The 22,113-nt window shown below is 40.4% G+C and overlaps 1 protein-coding gene across 1 annotated transcript in view; it reads right to left on the reverse strand.

Annotated features, from left to right (window-relative positions):
• Positions 1–22,113, reverse strand: part of DNAH12 (dynein axonemal heavy chain 12) — a 4,520,724-nt gene that overhangs the window by 517,668 nt on the left and 3,980,943 nt on the right. Inside the window, exon 61 of the mRNA XM_044078497.1 lies at positions 2,819–3,072. Coding sequence (XP_043934432.1) covers positions 2,819–3,072 — 254 coding nt within the window. The remainder of the gene's footprint in view (positions 1–2,818; positions 3,073–22,113) is intronic.

A 22,113-nucleotide genomic window follows, 5' to 3' on the forward strand; every position in this document is an offset into this window, starting at 1 on the left:
CTCTCCCCAAAGGGGATGATGATGCATTTTTTGGCATTCAGTTTGAGGCCAAGTTTCTGGCACCAGCCATATGTTTGGGTGAGACCCTCTTGGAGGATGTCCACATCACTAGGGGCAACTGATGACAGTGACTAGCTTACAGTCATCTGCAAACATGATCAGCCATAGCCCACTGGTTTTGGCCTGCATCTCAGAAATGTATATCCCAAACAACAAGGGGCCCAAGACTGATCCCTAGGGTACACTACTCATTACAGGGTGACTGCTTGATGTGGCTTCCCCTATTCTGGCTAGGTGGGTTTTATCAGTTTGCTACCCATCTCGTAACATATGGATTGATGCCTAGTTGAGAGAGTTTATCTATTATACCTGAGTGGGGAAAAGTATTGAAGGCTTTAGACAGGTGGGTGGCGGTGTGCACCGTGTTCCCCTCGTCCATGGCTTTGGTGACTGTCTCAAAGAAGTCAACCAAATTTAGCAGGCATGACCTCCCTTTGACGAAACCAAACTGTGTGGGATCAAGTGTTTGGAGGTTGCCGATGTCCTTCTTAATGAGGTCCATGATAATTTGTTCCATGGCCTTGCAGATCAGGCTAGTTAGCCTGATGGGTCTATAATTTCCTGTATCCCTGGAGGCTCCACCTTTGTGCAAAGGGATGACAGTGGCTGTCCTCTACTCAGCTGGGATGAAGCCAGTACTCAGGCTTTGGTTGAATAGGGTGCCTAATGGTGCTGCACGTTCCTGTCTGAGTTCATGTAGGATGCAGCTTGGGATGTTATGTGGCCCCATGGAAGCTGTATTTTTTGCCTTTGAGAGGTCAGTGATGACTTGCTCCCTAGAGATAAGGGGAAGTGGCCAGGTGCTGGGGATGTCCTGATTTACTGATGGGGGGGGGGGGGTGAAGTTTTCACTGAAGCTGTCTTCTGCCAGCAGGTTGGCTATATCTACCTTGTTTGTGTATGAAGTGTCCTTGAACACCAGCTCTGAGCAGATCTGGGTGCTTCCTTTGAGTTTGCAGAATATGAGAAGAAAGCCTTTTGATTGTTGTTAGTAGATGTGGCCAATTTGGACTTGAAGTTTGCTATGGAGGATTTTACTAGTGCTCTTATTTGCTTGTTCAGACTAAGGAGAGAGTGCTTACAATTAGGCACCTGCTCCTTCTTAGTCCTGGACAACAGTTTTTTTCCCTTTTATTACAGAGTTTATTTATTGTCCACCAGACAGGTTTACTCTTCCTTCAGGAGGATGATTTTGTCCTGTCGGGTATTTCTTATTCTATGCAGCTACATAAGTGCTCGTACAGTACTTTGGTGTAGGTTTGGACATATGTGCCAGTTCCTATGGAGGGGGAGGGAGCTGTGAAACTGTTTATACCTTCCCTCAGGAGGTTGTAATCAGCTTTTGAGAAGGTTTTTTGTTTGACCCTATCTAGGGGGTGGTTTGGGTAGATGGTGACTTCAAAAGTGACAGCTTTGTGGTCAGATCTTACCAGGGAGGATGACACTGTAGGGATACTGCAGTTGTTACTCATGTTGGTAAATACCAAGTCAAAGATATTTTCACCTCTTGTGGGGGTGTCAGCCAGCTGGTCCAAGCCATTTGCATTGACGAAATCAAGGAATCTTTGGGCATTTGTGTTTTGGCATGAGTAGTTCTTCCAATCTATGGTTGGATGGTTAAAGTCGCCCAGGATGAATCTTGATAGATTCGAAGAAATCCAAATAGGTGGAGTGGGCATCTTAAGTCAAAGCTGGGGGCCTGTAGCTAGCTATGATTTGAATAGGGGCATTATACACCTGGAGTGTCTCCTGTGCGTCATACTGTTTAACCAGCCTGGAGGTGTGTATGTCTTTTATATATTTTGTAACTCCACCTTCATTTGCTTTGCTGCCCATGGTTTGGGGTCTGAATATATGATAAGATGAGTAACTTGTTATGGCTGGAGTGCTCTCCACAGCCTGATATTTGTTTGGCATTGCTAGTTTCTGGAGAATGGTATCTGAAGGGAATTTGTGTCTTATACTAACATGACATCCTACCAATTCCTACCAATGAAGGTAATCAGTGGCATACAGACATAAATACATTTAACAAGAAGGGAAATGTACCTTATTTTAACATATATTGGCAACAGTTTAAATACCAGGTCTGATTTTATGAACTCTGTGTTTTAAGATTAATAACTTATTGAGTTTCTGGTAATCAATTATACTTGAACTGTAATGACAGAAAGAAATTTGTAGTCCCTCACTCATGCTTTACAATTTTCTTTGCATTACTACTTTATTAACATGCCAGCAATGTTTTCATCTTCATATATATATAGGTTGCGTTCACTGACAAATGTTTTGCTTGACAAACACTACATCAGATCACATGACTGAATGCAGCATAACTTCGCAGCAAGACGCATTACACTAAAATGATCACCAATGAAAATTACACAGCCTATATTTCTGATCTATACTAATAAAACATAAAATCAAAACCAGTACTTCGATGAAAAAAACACATCACATTATGTTTTATGTTGGGGCAAAGCCCCCATATTCCTTATTTTATGTATACTAACTCCATAGTTGCACAACCACAACTAAGTTGAATCAGTAAACTTTATGCTGTAGTCAGCAATCCGTAAGTTAATTACTGTATAGTTCAATTAACTCTACCATCAACTATTCATGTGGGCAAATCTGCTCTTGACAAAAGAAATATTCAACTAACTACATGGTAGCCATATAAATGTATGTGTGTGTGCATGTACATATATAACATGAGATAGTCACAGGTTACTGCTTAATGGTTATCTTGAAATACCTTAGGTGATGGATAACTGGTAAGCCAGAGCCTGAAGTCTGCATGACATGTATCATGGCTGAATTCTTCACAAATCTTCTCTAGTGTTGGCATCCACGATACAGCAAGGTGACAATTTTGAAGACACACCCACGTGCCCTCCTTCATAGCTTCTCGGATCATCTTTGCTGCTATAGGCCCCTGTCCTTGACCAAGTGAGATAGCCTGAAACTTATTTCCAGTCATTTCTTTATCACTTGCAAATTTCAACAGGCCTATAATGAAGTTCAGAGTAAGAATGTTGACATATAATTAACACAAATGCCAAACAACTTAAATTGATTTAATAGTTGTAATTATCAATCCAAACTTCAAGATAACAGTAATAGGCAGCAACACCAGTATAACATATGCAGTTTTGGAGCAGTATCAGAGCTAACTAACATGAGTGAGGAGCTTAGAACATACCACTCAACTGTCCAGATTTTTACAGAATGTCCAGATTTTTGCCTGTTATTTTTCTTCTGTCCCTCAAAAAATTTGTAGTTTTCCAGCAAATCACTGAGGATTGAAGTCACTAAATAATTACAGACATTTGAGTTTCAGACTTCATATCCTTCAGAAAATGCATGCTAATGCAAAACCTTTTAATATATTAACTGTATGTTTATTGGCCACATTTCTGGGCCTTTGTCACAACACTGTTTTTTTGCTTTGTCCAGATTTCTTGCACTAACATGTTGAGAGGTATGATTTAGAATAAGCTTGAGGTAGAAGTTACTCAAGTGTACCTCACAATGGAATGTTCATGACAATGTGCATCAGCTAGGGCTCACCATTTAGTGTTCAAGATACTTTTCCCTGGTTTCTAATGCTAATCATCATCATCATCCTCTTTTTTCCCATTTTTCTACATGGTGTTGGTGTGTCATTTTAACTGGTGCCATCTCTCTCTCTTCAGTGCAACACTAATGCCTTCTTCAGCACTCATGTCTGATTGTTGTAGATCTTCCCTCACACAATCCATCCACCTATTTGCTGGATGCCCTCGTTTCCTCCTACCTTTTTCCTGTCTGTCCCAAATCTTCTTCATCAGATTGCCTTCTGCTTTCCTGCATGTGTCCGAACTTATGCTAAGATCTCCCTATATAATAAACTATAAGTTTTATCACAGGCAAATATATGGTTCAAAGCATACATTTTAAAAGCTTTTTAAAAAGATTTTATATTTTGTTACTCTAAAGTATAGTTTAACATTTCCAGATTTCACTGTCATTTTCTATTTAAGAAGCTCTAATTCGATATTCAGTCAGATTAGATGGATGCCTTTCAGGGGCGGCCATGGTGGTGCAGCGGTTAGCATTGCCGCCTCACAGCAAGAGGTTCTCTGGTTCGATCCTCGGCTGGGGTGCCTTCTGTGTGGAGTCTGTATGTCCTCCCTGTGTTCGCGTGGGTTTCCTCCGGGTGCTCCGGTTTTCTCCCACATCCCAAAGACATGCTGTAGGTTGATTGGACACACTAAATTGGCCCTAGATGTGAGAGTGTGCATGTGTGTGCCTTCTGTGGAAGGTTGGGCGCCGGGCAGGCAACTCAACACTGTAAAACTCCACTGCCAATCATGAGCGGACAAGGTGATCCACTGTGGCGACCCCTAACCGGGAAAAGCCAAAAGAAGAAGAAGAAGACGGATGCCTTTCAGAAGTAGAATATCTATGTTGGATGACATCTGGCAACTCAGAAGAATATATATCCTTTGTTACCACAAGCATAGTTAAGAGTTTTTCACTGAATTTGGTTACAGTAAGCACATGTTTCTCAAAAACATCTTCCATGGATATGTTAAATATCTTACTGGCAGCAAATACATTGGAACCTCTGGACTGGTCAAGGAATCTTCTACCTCCTTTTCAGTTTAAGCTGCTGATTCTGCCTATGTTCATCTTATTTTGGTTTGATTGACACGCCTTGTTACAAACAAATCATGTATAATGACCATGATATAAAAGACAGAATCTAGACAACCTTCACTTATGTCAGAGATGTATTTAGGACCACAACTGCAGTATTTTACATAAACTTCATCTCTAGGTACAAAATATTACAGCTTTACACATCAGCTTTTCAGCCCACTTTTTAACTGAATGTTTGTTTTCAAATCTGACAAAAGAAAGTCAGTCATGAATCTTAGCCTTCAAGACAAGAATCTCTGCAGGAGATAAACCTGTCACCACTTGAATAGCAATTCTGTAACTGAACAAGACCTGTTACAGTCTTGCTTCTGCAGTTCCCCCTTTTATTTTATTCATCTCTTCCTTTAAAGTCTGTACAGCTCTATCTTTCATGGCATTAGATACAACATAAAATGCAGCAGTTGTTACCTGAAAAATGTCATGCTTTTTATAAAGTTTAGAAAGCACATATTACCAATTGTTGATTACTAAGTACTGTAAATTCTGTTTCAGCATTTCAGTTGTAGCAAACAAAGTAGCAGAATTCATGGCATACACATCCACCCACTGTGAATGAGCCTCAATCAAAATCAGAAACATTTTCAGGGAATGAATCAACGTCATATGTATGTAGTATAAATCACAGCTTTTCATGCCATTCTCAAAGATGCAAAGATGAATTTGGCACCGGTTCACTATTTGCTTGACATTCATCCCATATTCCCTTTGCCAGACTATGATGATCGACCTAAACCATATAATTTTAGATATTACAGAATGACCTCTATGTATGCTTTTAAGTTTTATAGAACAACCTTGCAGAGGAATTATGATTCTAGATCTCCCACTACACAAGCATTTTTCACTTGATGTTAATGTTCTGAAATGGCATGGCTAAACTTTGACTGTGCTATTTTAGGCTATCCTTAGAGACCGTATTCACTGATTTCAGAGTTTCATCTTTTTTTAAAACATTTATTAAACAAGACTTTTTTAAAAAAACTGACATGTACACAAACAGTAATAGAAAAGAAAATAAGCCATAACAATTCCATTATTATTTTCAAGTAAAATACATATATGTCGTATTTAACTACTTTCTTTCACTCCATTATATAAATTATTCAATTCATGCCTTCCCTTAAATTTCAATCCTTCTGCTAAGCATTAGTCTACACGTAATATTCTCACAAATTCCATTTACTTCTAAGTAATTTTTCTTCCGTTTTCTAAAGATCCCACTTTCATTTTTCATGTCCATTATATTATTCAGATACTGATGGTTTAGATTTTGGTTTCTATTTTTTAGTAATTGCTTTTTTGTTAGCCGAAAGTATTAAACTTTTTTAAAGCCTTACTACGTCTAGACATGCTCAAAATAATCTTTTCCTTGGTTATAATCATTTGCTTCCCCAATATTTCTAACAAAGGTACTCTTTCAAATCTGTCATCTCTACATTCCCAAAAATTAATTTGCCATCTACCTCTCTCTTTCCCATCACACCATTTGCTATCTGCCTGAGGAAAAATTCTAAAATCTGCTTAGAGTATAAAATGTCTATGCAGTCACGTCCATGCAAAAAAAACACTAAACCTTCTGGACATTGTTGCATACTTGGGAGCCATACAGATATCCTTCCACTGTTGCCTTGAAAATTGCATAATATTTTGCCAATCCTTTCTAACATTTTCTAGTTGATTCTTACAGTTATCATACAATATTTTATATGTCCTACTGGTTATACCTTTTTTAACAAAGCTTCTGTTTTAGATTCTTTCATTTACAAGTTCCCTATCCCTTTCTCTTTACCTATACTCTGGTATCAATCCCTGATTAGGAAGGCAGTCTCTAACCTTCAGTCCATTTCACTGTATTAACTTCCCCTCAATAGTTGTTTGCACCCAATACTTTGATTTCTTTGGTAAGTTTCTCCAATAAATTTTAACCAGCTGTCATTTATACACCCCTGCTTGCACTCATTCCTATAGGAAATCTCCATTCCCATGTTTGCTTATTTTTTAATATACTTTCTGCTACTCTATAAATATATATAATGTATGGCTATTATTCTCCTTAAGGAACTGTATTTAAAATCCTACCCTCTCCTTATTTCTTTAACTCATCTCTCCTTGTTTTATCATCAATCCTTTTCTCTTTGAGTTTATACATACACACACACACACACACACACATATATATATATATATATATATATATATATATATATACATATATATATATATATATATATACACACACACACACACATAGACAGATAGATACCAAGATGCTATGTTGTTACTGTCCCCTCCTGTTAAAGTACTGTCAAACAAAACCTTCCGCATCTTTATTTTCCCTCCTAACTTCCACACGAATGCCATCTGCTCCTGAAGGCTCCCCTGTTGACTAATTACATGTCACCATTTCATCTTATTCCTTCCAATCTCAGCTATTAATTCTTGAGCCTTATCTTCCTTTAACCTTGGCATAATTATGCCTTCCATGAATATTTCTATTTGTGTCATTTTAGTTTTCCTCATTCCTCTGTTTTTGAAGAACTTCCAAAAAACATCTACCTGTACAGGGATCACTTCTTATTTTGTCATAGGCTCCCTAAGTGTGGCAATAACCCTTTCTACTTTTTGTGGCCTAAGTTGTTGTACTAAGAGTTTTTGTGCTCTTGAAACGTTATCAAAAATGGCTAACTTTTTCTAAACTCGTGCATATTATACAAATATTTCATTATTTTCTCTTAGCACTCAGCAATTTCTACTGTTCATGCTCTGTGAGATTTTCCTTCTTCTACAATACTTTAACCTTTGACAATCCCTCTGAATAATTCATGCTACTTCTTTCCCATATCTCACTCACCCTTTTTTCTAAGATATTTTTAAGCATCATTTTCATGTTATTCAACTCCCTAGCTATCCTGTCTGGAGAAATTTATATCTTCCCTAATAACTCTCTGGTTAACTAAAGACACTAGAGCAGTACTCAAAGACAGGGACAAGGCCTGGTTACAGTTCCATAAGAACAAAACCAACACCAATACACAACTTTTCCTGGAATTCAGAAATAAAGCTAAGAAATTAATTAAAACTGACAAAACTAACTTCTACCACAACATCCAAATCAAACATCAAACTAACCCTCAAAAATTCTGGGCAGCTGTAAACAACTTGCTACAACCAGGTAAAAATACCACACCTATGCCTAATACAGTTGACAGCTGTGAAGGCATTGCCACACAGTTCAACAAATACTTTACAGAATCCATTCAATCTCTAGCAAACAATCTAAACAACATAACTACCCCCCCAGAAATAAACCCCAATACCCAACCACAAAATTGCAACAATTTCTTCAAAATAAAACCAGTACCCACCCATTACATCAAAAAACTACTAGATAAACTAAAACCAACTACCTTAGCTGCCGATAACCTCCCAGCTGACTATCTTAAACGAGCATCAGAGGCAATCTGCCACCCAATAACCCTACTTATAAATAGATCCATCACCGAGTCCTATGTCCCCACTGTCTGGAAAATATCACACATCATACCCTTGCACAAAGGAGGCAGCTCCTGTGAACTCACCACCTATCACTCCATTGCCATCCTCTTCCTGCCTTTCTAAAATCCTTGAGAGAGTCATTCACTTACAACTCATGGATTATCTATTAACTCACAACCTCCTATCACACACTCAACATGGCTTTCACCCTGCCCATAGCTCAACAGCCCTACTATCCTTCACAGACACTATAAACCAGCTCAGAAACAACTCCCAGATCATCTCAGCAATATTCTTGAACCTGTCAAAAGCATTCGATGTGGTTGATCACCCCAAACTCAAACATTATCTCCTCCCACAACCTCAGTAACACTGCTATAGCATGGTTCCAAAGCTACTTAACAAATTGACAACAAGTTGTCCTCTGGCAAGAATCCCTCTCACCCCTCCTATCAGTTAACTTAGGGGTCCCCCAAGGCTGAATCCTTGGTCCCCTCTTCTCCCTATTTACCAATCACCTGCACTCTGCAACCCCCCCAAGCCAGAATCATTCAATATGCTGACGACTCCATTCTGATTTGCTCTGCCTCATCCGTTAGTGACCTTCAAGCTATCACCCAGGACACCTTCCTATCTATTGAAAAATGTCTAACCAACTCCCAACTCTTACTAAATCTCAATAAAACTAAATGTATGCTTTTCTACCCTACCAGAAACCCTCCTCCCACAGCAAACTTTCACATCTTCTCTATGAACCAAACCTCAATTACTCCTACTCCCCATACCAAACTTTTAGGTGTTATCGACAATAACCTAAAATCTGACCTCCACATAGATCAAACCATTAAAAAAGTACACAAAAAACATGGTCCCCTTTACAGGAATAGACAATATCTAACTAAAAATACAAAACGTACAATTGCTAGAATACACCTTCTATCAACACTTTTATACACATCCCCTCTCCTAACAAACCTCTGAAAAAATGACCTCACCAAGCTTGAAACTCACTATAACAAAATCTCCAAATTTGCCATAGGTGCCCACCACAAATCCCATCACTGTCAATCCCTCAAGCAACTGGACTGGCTAGAGCTCCCACTCTTACTTCAATTTAATCAACTAACCTTAGCCCACAAAATCCTCCACCATCCAGAAAAAAATCCCAGCCCTTAAAAACCTAATCCAACCATACGTAGCATCCGGATTCCTTCACTCAACCAACAATCTACTCCTCCAAGTCACCAAAGTAAAAAAACTTAGCAGGCGAAGCTCTATTCTCCTACTATATCTCCAAACTCTGGAACTCTCTACCTACCCCACTCATGAATGCCTCCTTGTCTATACAGTTTAAAAGACTCCTAAAAACCCACCTTACAAACTCCTGGCTATGCACCTGCCATACCCCAGGTTAGACTCCTACCACCCCCTTACATTCCTTCTCTTCTACTCTAGAACTTTTCTTAAAGCATTTCCAAACTTCTACCACCCCCTTACATCCCTCACTTCTACTCTAGAACTTTTCCTAAAGCATTAATGCCTATATCCTAAGTCCATCCAGTCTATTACTTATATCTTATCTTCTCTATTTTCCCTTACTTAAAAAAAAAACTAAAATGAACTAAGTACAACCCCTCAGAAAGTATTTCATTTATATGATCTTCTTTGTTGCATATAGTCATAGAAAAATTTCTTACTCAATCCCTTGCTTACCTAATTATTAACTAAAACTAATTCTTTGCTTATATTAGAATAGTATCAACTCAATGTTTTTTTCTAATATGCTATGATGTAACTATACACTGTACTGTCTATGCTGTATTGTACTGTATGATTTTGAAGAGCTTTTCTGCCCGGGACACCACTGAAAAAGGACACATGTCCAGATGGACTTTCCCAATTAACAAATATAAAATAAATAAACTCTCATAGCATTTTCCATTTCTTAAAGTCTTCTCATTTTACAAAATAAGTAGGAAAGTTCCAGCGTTTCATTTTTCTTCATTACCCTGCATCTTTAGCTCAGTCTTTATTAGTACATGATATGAAATAGTTATTCAATGTGTTTCAAAGCTTTCGATTAGTTATCCAAACTTCTATCGTATCTTGTCCACTCACTGTATCTTGGGGAATAATAAGTAAATTCTGTCCACGTTCCTGCTAGTAAATTCCAAACTTTTATTTGAAAGATTCTCATATATATTTTTTTTTGAAAACCTACCCTCATTTGTTATATTTTCCCTTCTAGGACCTCCTGATACAATCTCACTATAGTAAATCAGGTTCCATTTTCCACCTATAAATAATATTTCCTGCTTACTTTGCTTAGAGCTAATTATTTATCCCAAAATGCTCCTAAGCTCCAGAAGAGCAGTTTTAGGAAGACTATAAATGTATGCCAGAGTAATCCTCCTTCCCTCTCAATAACTCCTTATTACCATAAGTCTACCACTTCTGTCTTTCTCTCTTGTATAACTATCAGAACACATCTTGCAATCAGTTTTATTACCCCTGCTTTTCCTCTGTCCATGGAAGTCTGCTGAATATCCATTTTGAACTCCTTTCTTTACTAAATTCACACAATAATTTACATCTAAACATGTCTTCTGTACAACTGCTATTTGCACCCTACACTTCTTAATATAATTCAGTACCTCTGTTTTTTGTCTCTACCTGCAGTGCCATTTACATTCCATGATAAAACTGACAAGACAATCATTCTGATAAAAAAATATTACTTTCACATACTCTGCATGACAGTTCTTTTGAATAATTGTTTCCCAATTTGCAACTCACATTACTGATGTTCGTGTGTCACTGTTGCAGTCATTACACTTGGGTTATCCAGCTGGCAGGCTACCCGCAGTCGGCCCGAATTCCAAAGTCCTGGTCTGGCGTCGGTTGCTGTCGCCTCTTCCCTGACGTCAGTGTGCCAGGGGTATATAAGATGCAGCCGACGCCATTTTCTTCAGTCTTTCTTGCTGCGTGGTGCCCGAAGCAAAAGCAGTTCGCAAGTGCCAGTCGGACGAATCCTGAGATTTTTGAAAAATTTAATTTCAGATCCGAAGTCTTCAATAAAGCTAAGTACCCCGTTTGGGAAACTTTTTCTTGCTCCAGACCGATGTCAGTAAAAGTTAACAATTGTATTTCTTGTGGGAAGCAAATACCTCATAAGGATTTTCATTCTTACTGTATTCCTTGCCTAGGCCCTTACCACGACATTCCTAGTTGTCGGTTTTGTGCTAGATTTAACCAATGCACTATTAAGCGTCAGTTCGATTTTGCTTTACATTACTTTGGCCAAAGATTTAACTATATAATGCCGTCAGAACAACCGACGACCGGAGTTCATAAAAAGTGCAAGGATAAAGAAAAGGACAGGCATCCGAGGTCCAAAACCGATGACGAAGCCTCTTCTAGGCCAGTCGCTGGTGCGCCGGTTCTCAGTGAGGCGCTTTCGCAGCCCCTGACACCCGCTACCTCAGAGCCACAGGCCGCCTCCGACTCCCACATGGAGACAACTAGGCCTCTGGAAACTCAAGGTACTGGGCCTACGGTAATTATTCCCTCAGATGGGTCCATAGCCGCTGAGCAGGCATCGGCTTCTGAGGGTGTTTTCAGATCTACACAGCTTACTAGCAAGACCACTTCAGCAGCCAAGGCAAAGTTTAAAACACCTGTAAAGACAAAGAAACAAGTATAGCGTTCTCCTGGACAGTCATCCATGCCTAAAAAACAGATGCTTAAAATGGCCGAGGACCTAATTATTTTGATCAGGGGTTCCCATCCCCCTCCTGATAAAAGGCCTAGGCAAGACACTGACTATGATTCCTCTGACCAGGTTTCTATTTCATCTGATTCCTCTTCAGAACAGGGATAATCTCTCCTTCCCTATGAGGACTCTGATGCTAAAGAATCTATCCCTTCAGCCACTCCTCCTGAGGACTACTCTTTTGGGGAAACCCTGCACACCATGAGGGAGCATTTCCACTGGGAGAGCCAAGATTATTCAGAATCCAAGAAAAGGCTCAGAGACTTTCTTTTATTGCCTCAACACAGACCTCTTGCTATTCCTCCTGTGCTAGATATTGTAGATGATGTATTTTCTGAGTCCAGAGGAAGTCGGGAGTGGCAGAAAAGTATGTAAGAGTGGTACAGGATATGTACAAGGGTAGTGTGACATTGGTGAGGACTGGGGTGGGAGTGACAGATACGTTTAAGGTGGAGATGGGTTTACATCAAGGATCAGCTCTGAGTCATTTCTTATTTGCAGTGGTGATGGACAGGTTGACAGATGAGATTACACAGGAGGCCCCGTGGACTATGATGTTTGCAGATGACATTGTGATATGTAGTGAGAGTAAGGACCAGGTTGAGGAGACCCTGGAGAGGTGGAGATATGCTTTAGAGAGGAGAGGAATGAAGGTTGGCAGAGCTAAAACAGAATATATGTGTGTAAATGAGAGGGAGGGTAGAGGAATAGTGAGGATGCAGGGCGTAGAGTTGGTAAAGGTGGATGAGTTTAAGTACTTGGGATTAACAGTTCAGAGTAATGGTGAGTGTAGAAGAGAGGTGAAGAAGAGAGTACAGGCAGGGTGGAATGGGTGAAGAAGAGTGTCAGGAGTGATTTGTGACAGATGGGTAGCAATAAGAATGAAAGGGAAGGTCTACAAAGGGGTAGTGAGACCAGCTATGTTATATGGGTTGGAGACGGTAGCATTGTCGAAAAGGCAGGAATCAGAGCTGGATGTGGCAGAGTTAAAGATGTTAAGATTTGCACTGGGTGTGACTAGGATGGACAGGATTAGGAATCAGTATATTAGAGGGTCAGCTCAGGTTGGACAGTTTGGAGACAAAACAAGAGAGGCGAGATTGCGTTGGTTTGGACATGTGCTGAGGAGGGATGCTGGGTATATTGGGAAAAGGATGCTAAGGATGGAGCTGCCAGGTAACAGGAAAAGAGGAAGGCCTAAGATGAGGTTTAAGGATGTGGTGAGAGAGGACATGCAGGCGGTTGGTGTGAAAGAGCATGATGCAGTGGACAGGAAGAAATGGAAACAGATGATCCACTGTGGCGACCCCTAACGGGAACAGCCGAAAGAAGATGATAGTCTGTCTCCTGATTCTTTACCCCCTGCACCAGTTAAGCCAGATAGGTACTACAGGGTTCCAGATTCACATAAATTTCTTTATAAAAACCCTGCTGCTGACCCAGAAACTATATCTCAGGGTCCCAAAGGGGTCAAGGCTTCCACTGCAAAAAACCCTGTTCCCTCTGATAGGGATTCTAGAGCACTGGACAGATGGGGGGAAAAAACTTTACACCTGTGCTACTTTAGCTGTAACGGCTTTAAACTGCCAGTTTCACATGCTTAAATATCAGCAATACCTAATGTCTCTGCTAAAACAGAAAATGCTGACAAACTCTGAATGTCCTGAAAACAAGGAAATGCAGGATTTATTGCATGCAGCTGAACAAGTGGGAAAGCATACTTTGCAATGTGGTTTTGATTCACTAGAGGCTTCTTGCAGGGCCACAGTTACAGACTCTGTCATTCGAAGACATGCTTGGTTAAAGAAACAGAGTCTGCCTGATCATGTTAAAGCAAAATTATTGGATGCTCCATTACAGCATGATACTTTGTTTGGTGTTAAGGCAGAAGAGGTGTTAAAGAAAATAGAGGATAAAGCAAAATCAATGCAGACAGTAAAGGATTTCTTACAGGTTCAGCCATCCAGATTTAGCAGGAACTGGCCTTCTAAACATTGGTCCTTTCCAGTGTCAGACAGGCCACAAAGAGGCAGATACAGATGCCCTAGAGGCAGATCTCAGCCCCAAGGCTCATACAGGCCTAAACAATGGGGTGCTTCAGCCTCCAAAGGCGGAGAAGACAAATCACAACCATCTAGGAAATAGTCCCAATGACTTCCCACTACCAATGCCAGGCACTTACCTTTTGGAAGCACCCTTAGGGGGAAAACTGGCACTTTTCTCTCAAAATTGGCACATGATCACCCAGGGCAAATGGATGCTGAATATTGTTTCTCATGGCTACAGGTTCCACTTTCACACCCTCCCAAGGGGAAAAGGTATGCCAGACCTGCCACACAATCAATGGGCAGAGGCACAAAAGCAAATTTCATCCCTCATGGACATGAGGGCTATTCAAAGAGTACCACAGCAAGAGCAGGGGCAAGGATTTTACTCAAGACTTTTCTTGGTACCCAGAAAGGACAAAGCCTGGAGACCAATACTGGACCTGTCTACTCTAAATACTTTTCTGGACATTCCAAAATTCAAAATGTTGACACTGCAGCAACTTCTAACCATGCTGGGCAAGAAGGCCTGGCTCGTAACTTTGGACCTCAAAGAGGCAGGCATACCTGCATGCCCCAATCAGACAATCATGCAGAAGATACCTCAGATTCATAGCTGGCTCAATGCACTACCAATTCTCTGCACTGCCCTTTGGCTTATCTGCTGAGCCCAGGGTCTTCACAAAATGCCTGGCACCAGTAATTGCATTTTGCAGACAAAAAGGAATTCAAATATATCCCTACTTGGATGACTGCCTTATTCAAGCAGAGAGCAAGGACATTCTACTAAAGCATCTGGCGTTTGTAAAAAGATTACTAATTTGCCTAGGGTACACAGTAAATGAAAAGAAGTCAAAACTAGTGCCCTCTCAAGAGATAATATTCCTGGGTGCAAGCTTAAATACAACTGCCCAGATGGCTTATCTCACACCAGACAAACAAAGGCAACTGACTCATTACTTCCAAATGATGGCAACAAAAACCCAGTTACCTGCAAGAAAAATTCTGCAGACTTTGGGCTTCATGGCATCCTGCATCCTGCTAGTTCCATATGCAAGACTGCATATGAGGAAGCTACAATGGTATCTAAAAAGTGTTTGGACTCAACATTGCCACAGCCTGGAAACAATAATTACTCTCATTCCCTGCCTGCAACAAGAGTTTCGATGGTGGGCACTGGCCTGTCACCACAACAAGGGACAGCCATTCACTTTACCCACAGTCAGGCAGACACTAACAGCAGATGCATCGGATTATGCCTGGGGGGCACACATGGCGGGAAAATGTATTCAGGGCACATGGCCCGCAAGCCAAATGCATCTTCATATCAATCAAAAAGAGATGCTAGCTGTACAGAATGCCCTGACAGCCTTCAAGGATCTACTCCATCCAGGACAACTATTGCTAAAGACGGACAATACTACAGTCATGTGGTACATAAACAAGCAAGGGGGCACACATTCCTACCCCCTATGCAGGCAAGCCATGACTTTATGGAACACAGCATTGACCTATCAAGTACATCTGCAGGCACAATTCTTGCCAGGAAAGACAGATACTCTGGCAGATGAACTAAGGAGAAACCTCATGGACCCTCACGAGTGGAAACTAGATCCACAAGTCTTCAGCATGATAACAAGGAAATGGGGATGCCCAGACATAGATCTATTTGCCTCCCCACACAACTGCCAACTACAGAGATTCTGCACAAGGACTTATCATACACAAGCATGGAAGGTGGATGCTCTATCATTCAGCTGGAAAACCCTGGCAGTTTATGCCTTTCCACCACTGCCTCTCCTCCCCAATGTATTCCTAAAGGTCAGACAAGAGAAGCCAAAAATAATTCTGATTGCCCCAGACTGGCCACGCCAGCACTGGTGCCCAATCCTAAAGAGCTTGTCTCAAGGCCCAGCCTGGGCTTTACCTCAAATTCCTCATCTTCTGACCCAACAAAACAATCAGATCCTGCACAGCCAAATCAGAACCTTAAATCTGGCTGCATGGCGAATAATATAACCACTCAGAACACACCTCTCTCTAAAGCAGTTATGGATGTCATTTTGGAAACCAGGAGGCCCAGCACCAGAAAATCTTATGCAGAAAAATGGAAGAGATTCTGTGCTTGGAATCAGGCACAAGGAATTGAACCGCTTGTTCCAAATATTCCTCAGATTTTACAATACCTAACTGAGATGCTGGACAAAGGTCTATCCTTCTCATCAATTAAGATCCATGCCTCTGCCATTTCAGCTCATTACAATACGGAACCTCCTATTTTTTCACATCCACTGCTAAGGCAGTACCTCAGAGGGGCCAAAAACATAAGACCCCCAAGGAGAGCACCAATACCTACCTGGGACCTCAATTTTGTCTTGGAAAAGCTCACACTGCCTCCTTTTGAGCCAGCCAGTACAGCTGAGATAAAATTCTTATCATGGAAAACAGCTCTGCTCCTAGCAATAACTTCAGCAAGAAGAGTCTCAGAGTTACAGGCATTAATGGCAGTGGAACCTTTTATCATTTTCCATCCGGACAGGGTTTCACTAAGGACAAACCCAACATTTATGCCAAAGGTAGTATCCAGTGTGGCTCTTAACCAAACCATTCATTTGCCTACTTTTTATCCAAATCCCCAGAATAAAGGGGAGAGACTTCTGTATTCTTTGGACATACACGCTTCTACTTGGACAAAACTAAAGCGCTTTCAGAAAGACTGAGCAACTTTTTGTGGCATATGCTGCAGGATCACAAGGAAAGGCTATCCCAAAGCAGACTATTTCAAAAAGGATAGGACACTGCATTCGTTTCTGCTATGCACAGCATGGCAAATCAGTGCCTAAGGACATTAGGCCACATTCGACCAGGGCAGCAGCCACATCAGCAGTCTTTCTCAGAGGAGTACCAACCAAGGAAATTTTGGAGGCTGCAACTTGGAGTTCAGTGCACACTTTTACCAAGCACTACCACTTGCCTCTTTACTCTAAATCCAGAGCAGGCTTTGCCACTGCAGTTCTGCAGGGCCTCATAGCCACTCCTAATTCTATTTACACCCAGCTGCCCAACCTCAGCTTTGGGATTCAACCCAAGTGTAATGACTGCAACAGTGAAACACGATGAACATAGTACAGTTGTGTACCTACCATAAATGTAGATGTTCAAGTGTATTCACTGTTGCAGTCCAGGTTACCCACCCACCATCCCCCTTTCTTTGCTGGGATTTATCTGTACTTCTCTATTCTATACAACCTATGTGGTGTATTTGCTTGTAGATGAAGGTATTGTTTATTTTACTGTATGCCTTTTATAAGCAATGTTTTTAGCCTACCCTTTTGGGGGCACCTAACATCTGGGGCAAGAAAAACTGAAGACAATGGCGTTGGCTGCATCTTATATACCCCTGTCGCACAGACGTTAGGGAAGAGGTGACAGCAACCGACGCTGGACCAGGACTTTGGAATTCGGGCCGACTGTGGGAGGCCTGCCAGCAGGATAACCCAAGTGTAATGACTGCAACAGTGAATACACTCAAACATCTACATTTATGGTAGGTACACAACTGTACTTTCTTATGCTTGTCAGGCTGATCTTGTACAGGTGGTGCTTCTCATCTCTATTTAAAGCCATGTCACATTTTCCTGGATGTTATGACTCAATGTGCTATTACAGCAGCCAGACATTTTGTAAACACTCTTGAAGCTGTTGAGAACCCAAACGGTAAAGCTGAAAATTGAAAATGTGAGCCATCCAAAGAAAAACATAAAAAAAAATCTGAAAATTTTGCGAATTTGAAAGTGATGATGCACATCTTTTAAAATTAAAGTTACTAGAAAACTAAGAGGTGAAATATGAGGTAACAGTGGCTGTAGACAGAACATTTTAGAATTTTGATGTGGAGTTTTAGAAAAGAAAGGTCTATGACAGGTCTCCAGATTCTGTCTTTCTTTGGTGCCAGAAAAAAAAAATACTTAATCCAGGGAAAAGGTTCTATAATTTCCTGACATAGTATTTGATCTGGAATAAGAGGAAGCAAGTAGTATAGCTTGGATGGATGCAGAGGAGTCCTTTGGAAATGAGAAAGGAAGCTCACTGTTAGCTGTAGCCTTTTTGAATGTTTCTCAAAACCCAACTATCTGAAGTTCTCTGGTACTGTAGTGGGAAACAAAAACCTAGGTTTTGGAAAGTCTTTACTGGATTGCCAAGATGGGTGAGGGAAAGATGACGGGGCATATAGTCAGTTTGTTCTCTTAGACTGTTCTTGGTTTTGAGAGGACCCTCCCTTCTTTTTTATACCCCTCTGGAATTCCTTTCTGAAATTTCTGTTTGCCTGTGCTTTGCTGGGATTATTTATTCTGTTTCTTATAAAGGAACATGGACTGGAAAAAAGTGTCTGTTATATTTTGGTGTAGAGGTTTGAACAGTCTGCATAACCCCTGAATTAACTCTTTGCTTTCATCAAAAAGAAGGGCCAAATGATATCTCTTTATCTGTGGAAGAATTCAGGAGCTTAGCTTTGACATTTCTGGTAAATTCTTGGAACACAGAAGACAGAAGGTTTACCTTGGGGATCACTTCACTGGCTCTGCTGGGCAGAGGCACAGGGAACTAATCTAAGGGGGCGGCGAAAGCCAACACATTCTGGCTAGGCTTATAAATGCCTTTGGGCAGATAGCCTAGTACCTACCTATGAATTTATGAACAAATCTTCTCATCATTGACCCAGTCCAGAGACTGCATCAACAGTTTCATAAAAACAGCTAAAGAGTTCAGAAATATCCTAGTCTCTGAAGAAGGAAGATCAGCAATTAACTTCCTAATAGGTTCATAGGTGTATACTAGGCTAACGGCCCTGGAGCTTTTACAAGCCTAGCCCATAGGATTACCCTGGCAATGTGCCACCCAACCTTAGTTTCCAGTGCCTCTGTCGAGTAGAGCCACTGGAGTGATCCCCGGGGTGAATTTTCTATTTCCCATCCACTCATCAAGATTTCTCTTGAAGAGGGCCAGAGAGGTGCTCTGTTTGAAATGTATGGCTACTCTATTCCATAGCATGGGCAGTCTCTGGGTTATGAACCTGTCCCTACAGCATGTTCTGTTGATTGTGGTAATGAGGTTGAGGTCTCTGGAACGTGTGGGGCGGAGGGATTGGGATTTCTTTAGATGTAGCATTTCTAACACAGCTGTGTAAAAGGAAAGCCATATGACACTGATAGCTCACTATTCTAAAGGCTAAGATGGAAGAACTACAAAGTTTCATCCCAAACTTAACCAAGGCTTTCCCATCTTTATAAGAAGGAATAGAGTTAGCTGCCATAAGATGTTTAGCAAAAGATATTTTTTTTCAGAGAAATGATTGCAGTGTCTGAACTATAGTTTGAAAAAAGAAATGGGACTGGGGACCTTATATAAATTATTAGACTTTTGGGTGGCAGGTGGCTGACTTTAAGGAAAACTGCTAGTTGCAAGGAAAGTATCCTCTAAGGCTGGAAAACAGGATGAATAACATCAAGATTAGGAAAATTCACCTGATGCAAATTATAAAACATTTGCTGGGACTCCTGTATTCCTTTTTGTTCATAATGAAATAACTATTTCATTCTTTTCATTCTGGTAATGGTATCAAAAAAGACAACTTTTCCAGTGGGGAATCTGTAGAAAAACTTGTCTCAGTGTCAGATTCCCAATTTTGTGGATTAGGGACTTGAGAAACACAGTCTAACTCTAATCGTGTCCCTCAGACAGAGACTCAGAATATGAGAGAGAAGAAAAGCATTTCCTTTTTAAATGACAAGAAGATTCAGAATGCAAAAGACTGAACAATTTTAAATAATCCTTTAGCAAAACCTAGTCGATCCTCCTTAGCTGGCCTAGGTGGCAGGGAAAGATGTTAAGAAAAATGACTAACTTTGTTTCTTTTTCCTGGGAAACCCTCCAGAAATAAATAATACCCAGAAGAATGGTCCTTTTTGGGGAATCATAAGATCAGCAGATCCGGCCCAGGTGTCCTGCAGAGCCCAACAACGCCAGAGACACAAAAGGAAAGACTTTGGAGTGTTTAAGTACCATTTTTCAGTTTTTTCTTGTTGCTTATTGCTATTTCCGCCTAAATGCTCATTTTCTAGCATTTTTGTTGTAAATTGTATTTTTAATTGTTACTGGCTTCCCACTCAAGTGCGACAGTCATTACTACACTATAAAAGTGTTTTTGCATTTGTTTCTACTGTTTTCTTGAAAAAAAAACAAAACAACTTGCTATTTTCCCACCTTACTAAGTTAGAAAAGTCCAGTTTCAGATACCTGCTGATACCTGGACTGTGTTTAAGCTTCTGTGTTTGGCCATACCTTACATGGGCAAAAAGGAAGTTTCTTTGTTCCCCGGTGAGAGTGGGGAGCTCTGAACAGCCTACCTGCCCTTGGAAGAGTGGTTTCTACCCAGAAACTGTAGTTTTATTGGCCATTTTGGGCTAATTTCTATCTCTTTAATCTTTCTGATATAAAAAAAGCATTTGTGTGGTTTTTGTGTTTGTATCAGCTCAGCAGATCCTGCCCAGGTGTCCTGCAGAGATCTACAATGCCAGAGAGACAAAAGGAGAGACTTTGGGGTGTTTAAGTACCATTTTTGTTTTGTTGTTCTTGTTGCTTATTGCTATTTCCATCTAAATGCTCATTTTCTGGCATTAATTGCTTCTCAGAACGCTCATTTTACACTGAAATTGCATTTATTTGTCTCTGCACTTTAAAATTCATTTTTTGTTGTAAATTGCATTTTTAACTGTCACTGGCTTCCCACTCAAGTATGACAGCCATTGCTGCACTATAAAAGTGTTTCTGCATTTGATTCTACTGTTTTCTTGAAAAAAAAAACAAAAAAACAAAAAATCTTGCTATTTTCCTGCCTTACTAAGCTAGAAAAGTCCAGTTTCATATACCTGCTGATACCTGGACTGTGCTTAAGCTTCTATGTTTGGCCATACCTTACTTGGGCAAAAAAGAAGTTTCTTTGTTCACCAGTGAGAGTAGGGAGCTCTGAACAGCCTACCTTCCCTTGGAGGAGTGCTTTCTGCCCAGAAACTGTAGTTTTATTGGCCATTTTGGGCTAATTTCTATCTCTTTAATGTTTCTGATATAAAAAAAATGCATTTGTGTGGTTTTTGTGTTTGTATAAGCTCAGCAGATCCTGCCCAAGTGTCCTGTAGAGACCTACAATGCCAGAGAGACAAAAGGAGAGACTTTGGAGTGTTTAAGTACCATTTTTTTGTATTTTCTTGTTGCTTATTGCTATTTCTGCCTAAACGCTCGTTTTCTGGCGTTTATTGCTTTTCAGAACGCTCATTTTACACTGAAATTGCATTTATTTGTGCCTGCACTTTAAAATTCATTTTTTTGTCATAAATTGTATTTTTAAGTTTTACTGGCTTCCCACTCAAGTGTGACAGCCATTACTGCACTATAAAAGTGTTTTTGCATTTGTTTCTACTGTTTTCTTGGAAAAAAAAAATCTTGCTATTTTCCCATCATACTAAGCTAGAAAAGTCCAGTTTCAGATACCTGCTGATACCTGGACTATGTTTAAGCTTCTGTTTTGGGCCATACTGTACTTAGGCAAAAAGGAAGTTTCCTTGTTTACCAGTGAGAGTGGGGAGTTCTGAACAGCCTACCTACCCTTGGAGGAGTGGTTTCCGTCCAAAAACTGTAGTTTTATTGGTCATTTTGGGCTAATTTCTCTCTCTTTAATCTTTCTGATATAAAAAACACATTTTCGCGGATATTGTGTTTGTATAAGCCCAGCAGATCCTGCCCAGGTGTCCCACAGAGACCTACAATGCCAGAGAGACAAAATGAGAGACTTTGGAGTGTTTAAGTACCTTTTTTTTTTTTTGGTTTTTCTTGTTGCTTATTGCTATTTCCGCCTAAACACTCGTTTTCTGGCATTTATTGCTTCTCAGAACACTCACTTTACACTGAAATTGCATTTATTTGTGCCTGCACTTTAAAATTAGTTTTTTGTTGTAAATTGAATTTTTAACTGTTACT

The sequence above is a fragment of the Protopterus annectens genome, chromosome 7.part1 (assembly GCF_019279795.1).
Source record: "Protopterus annectens isolate FY-2018-M chromosome 7.part1, PAN1.0, whole genome shotgun sequence".
Taxonomy (NCBI): Eukaryota; Metazoa; Chordata; order Ceratodontiformes; family Protopteridae; genus Protopterus; species Protopterus annectens.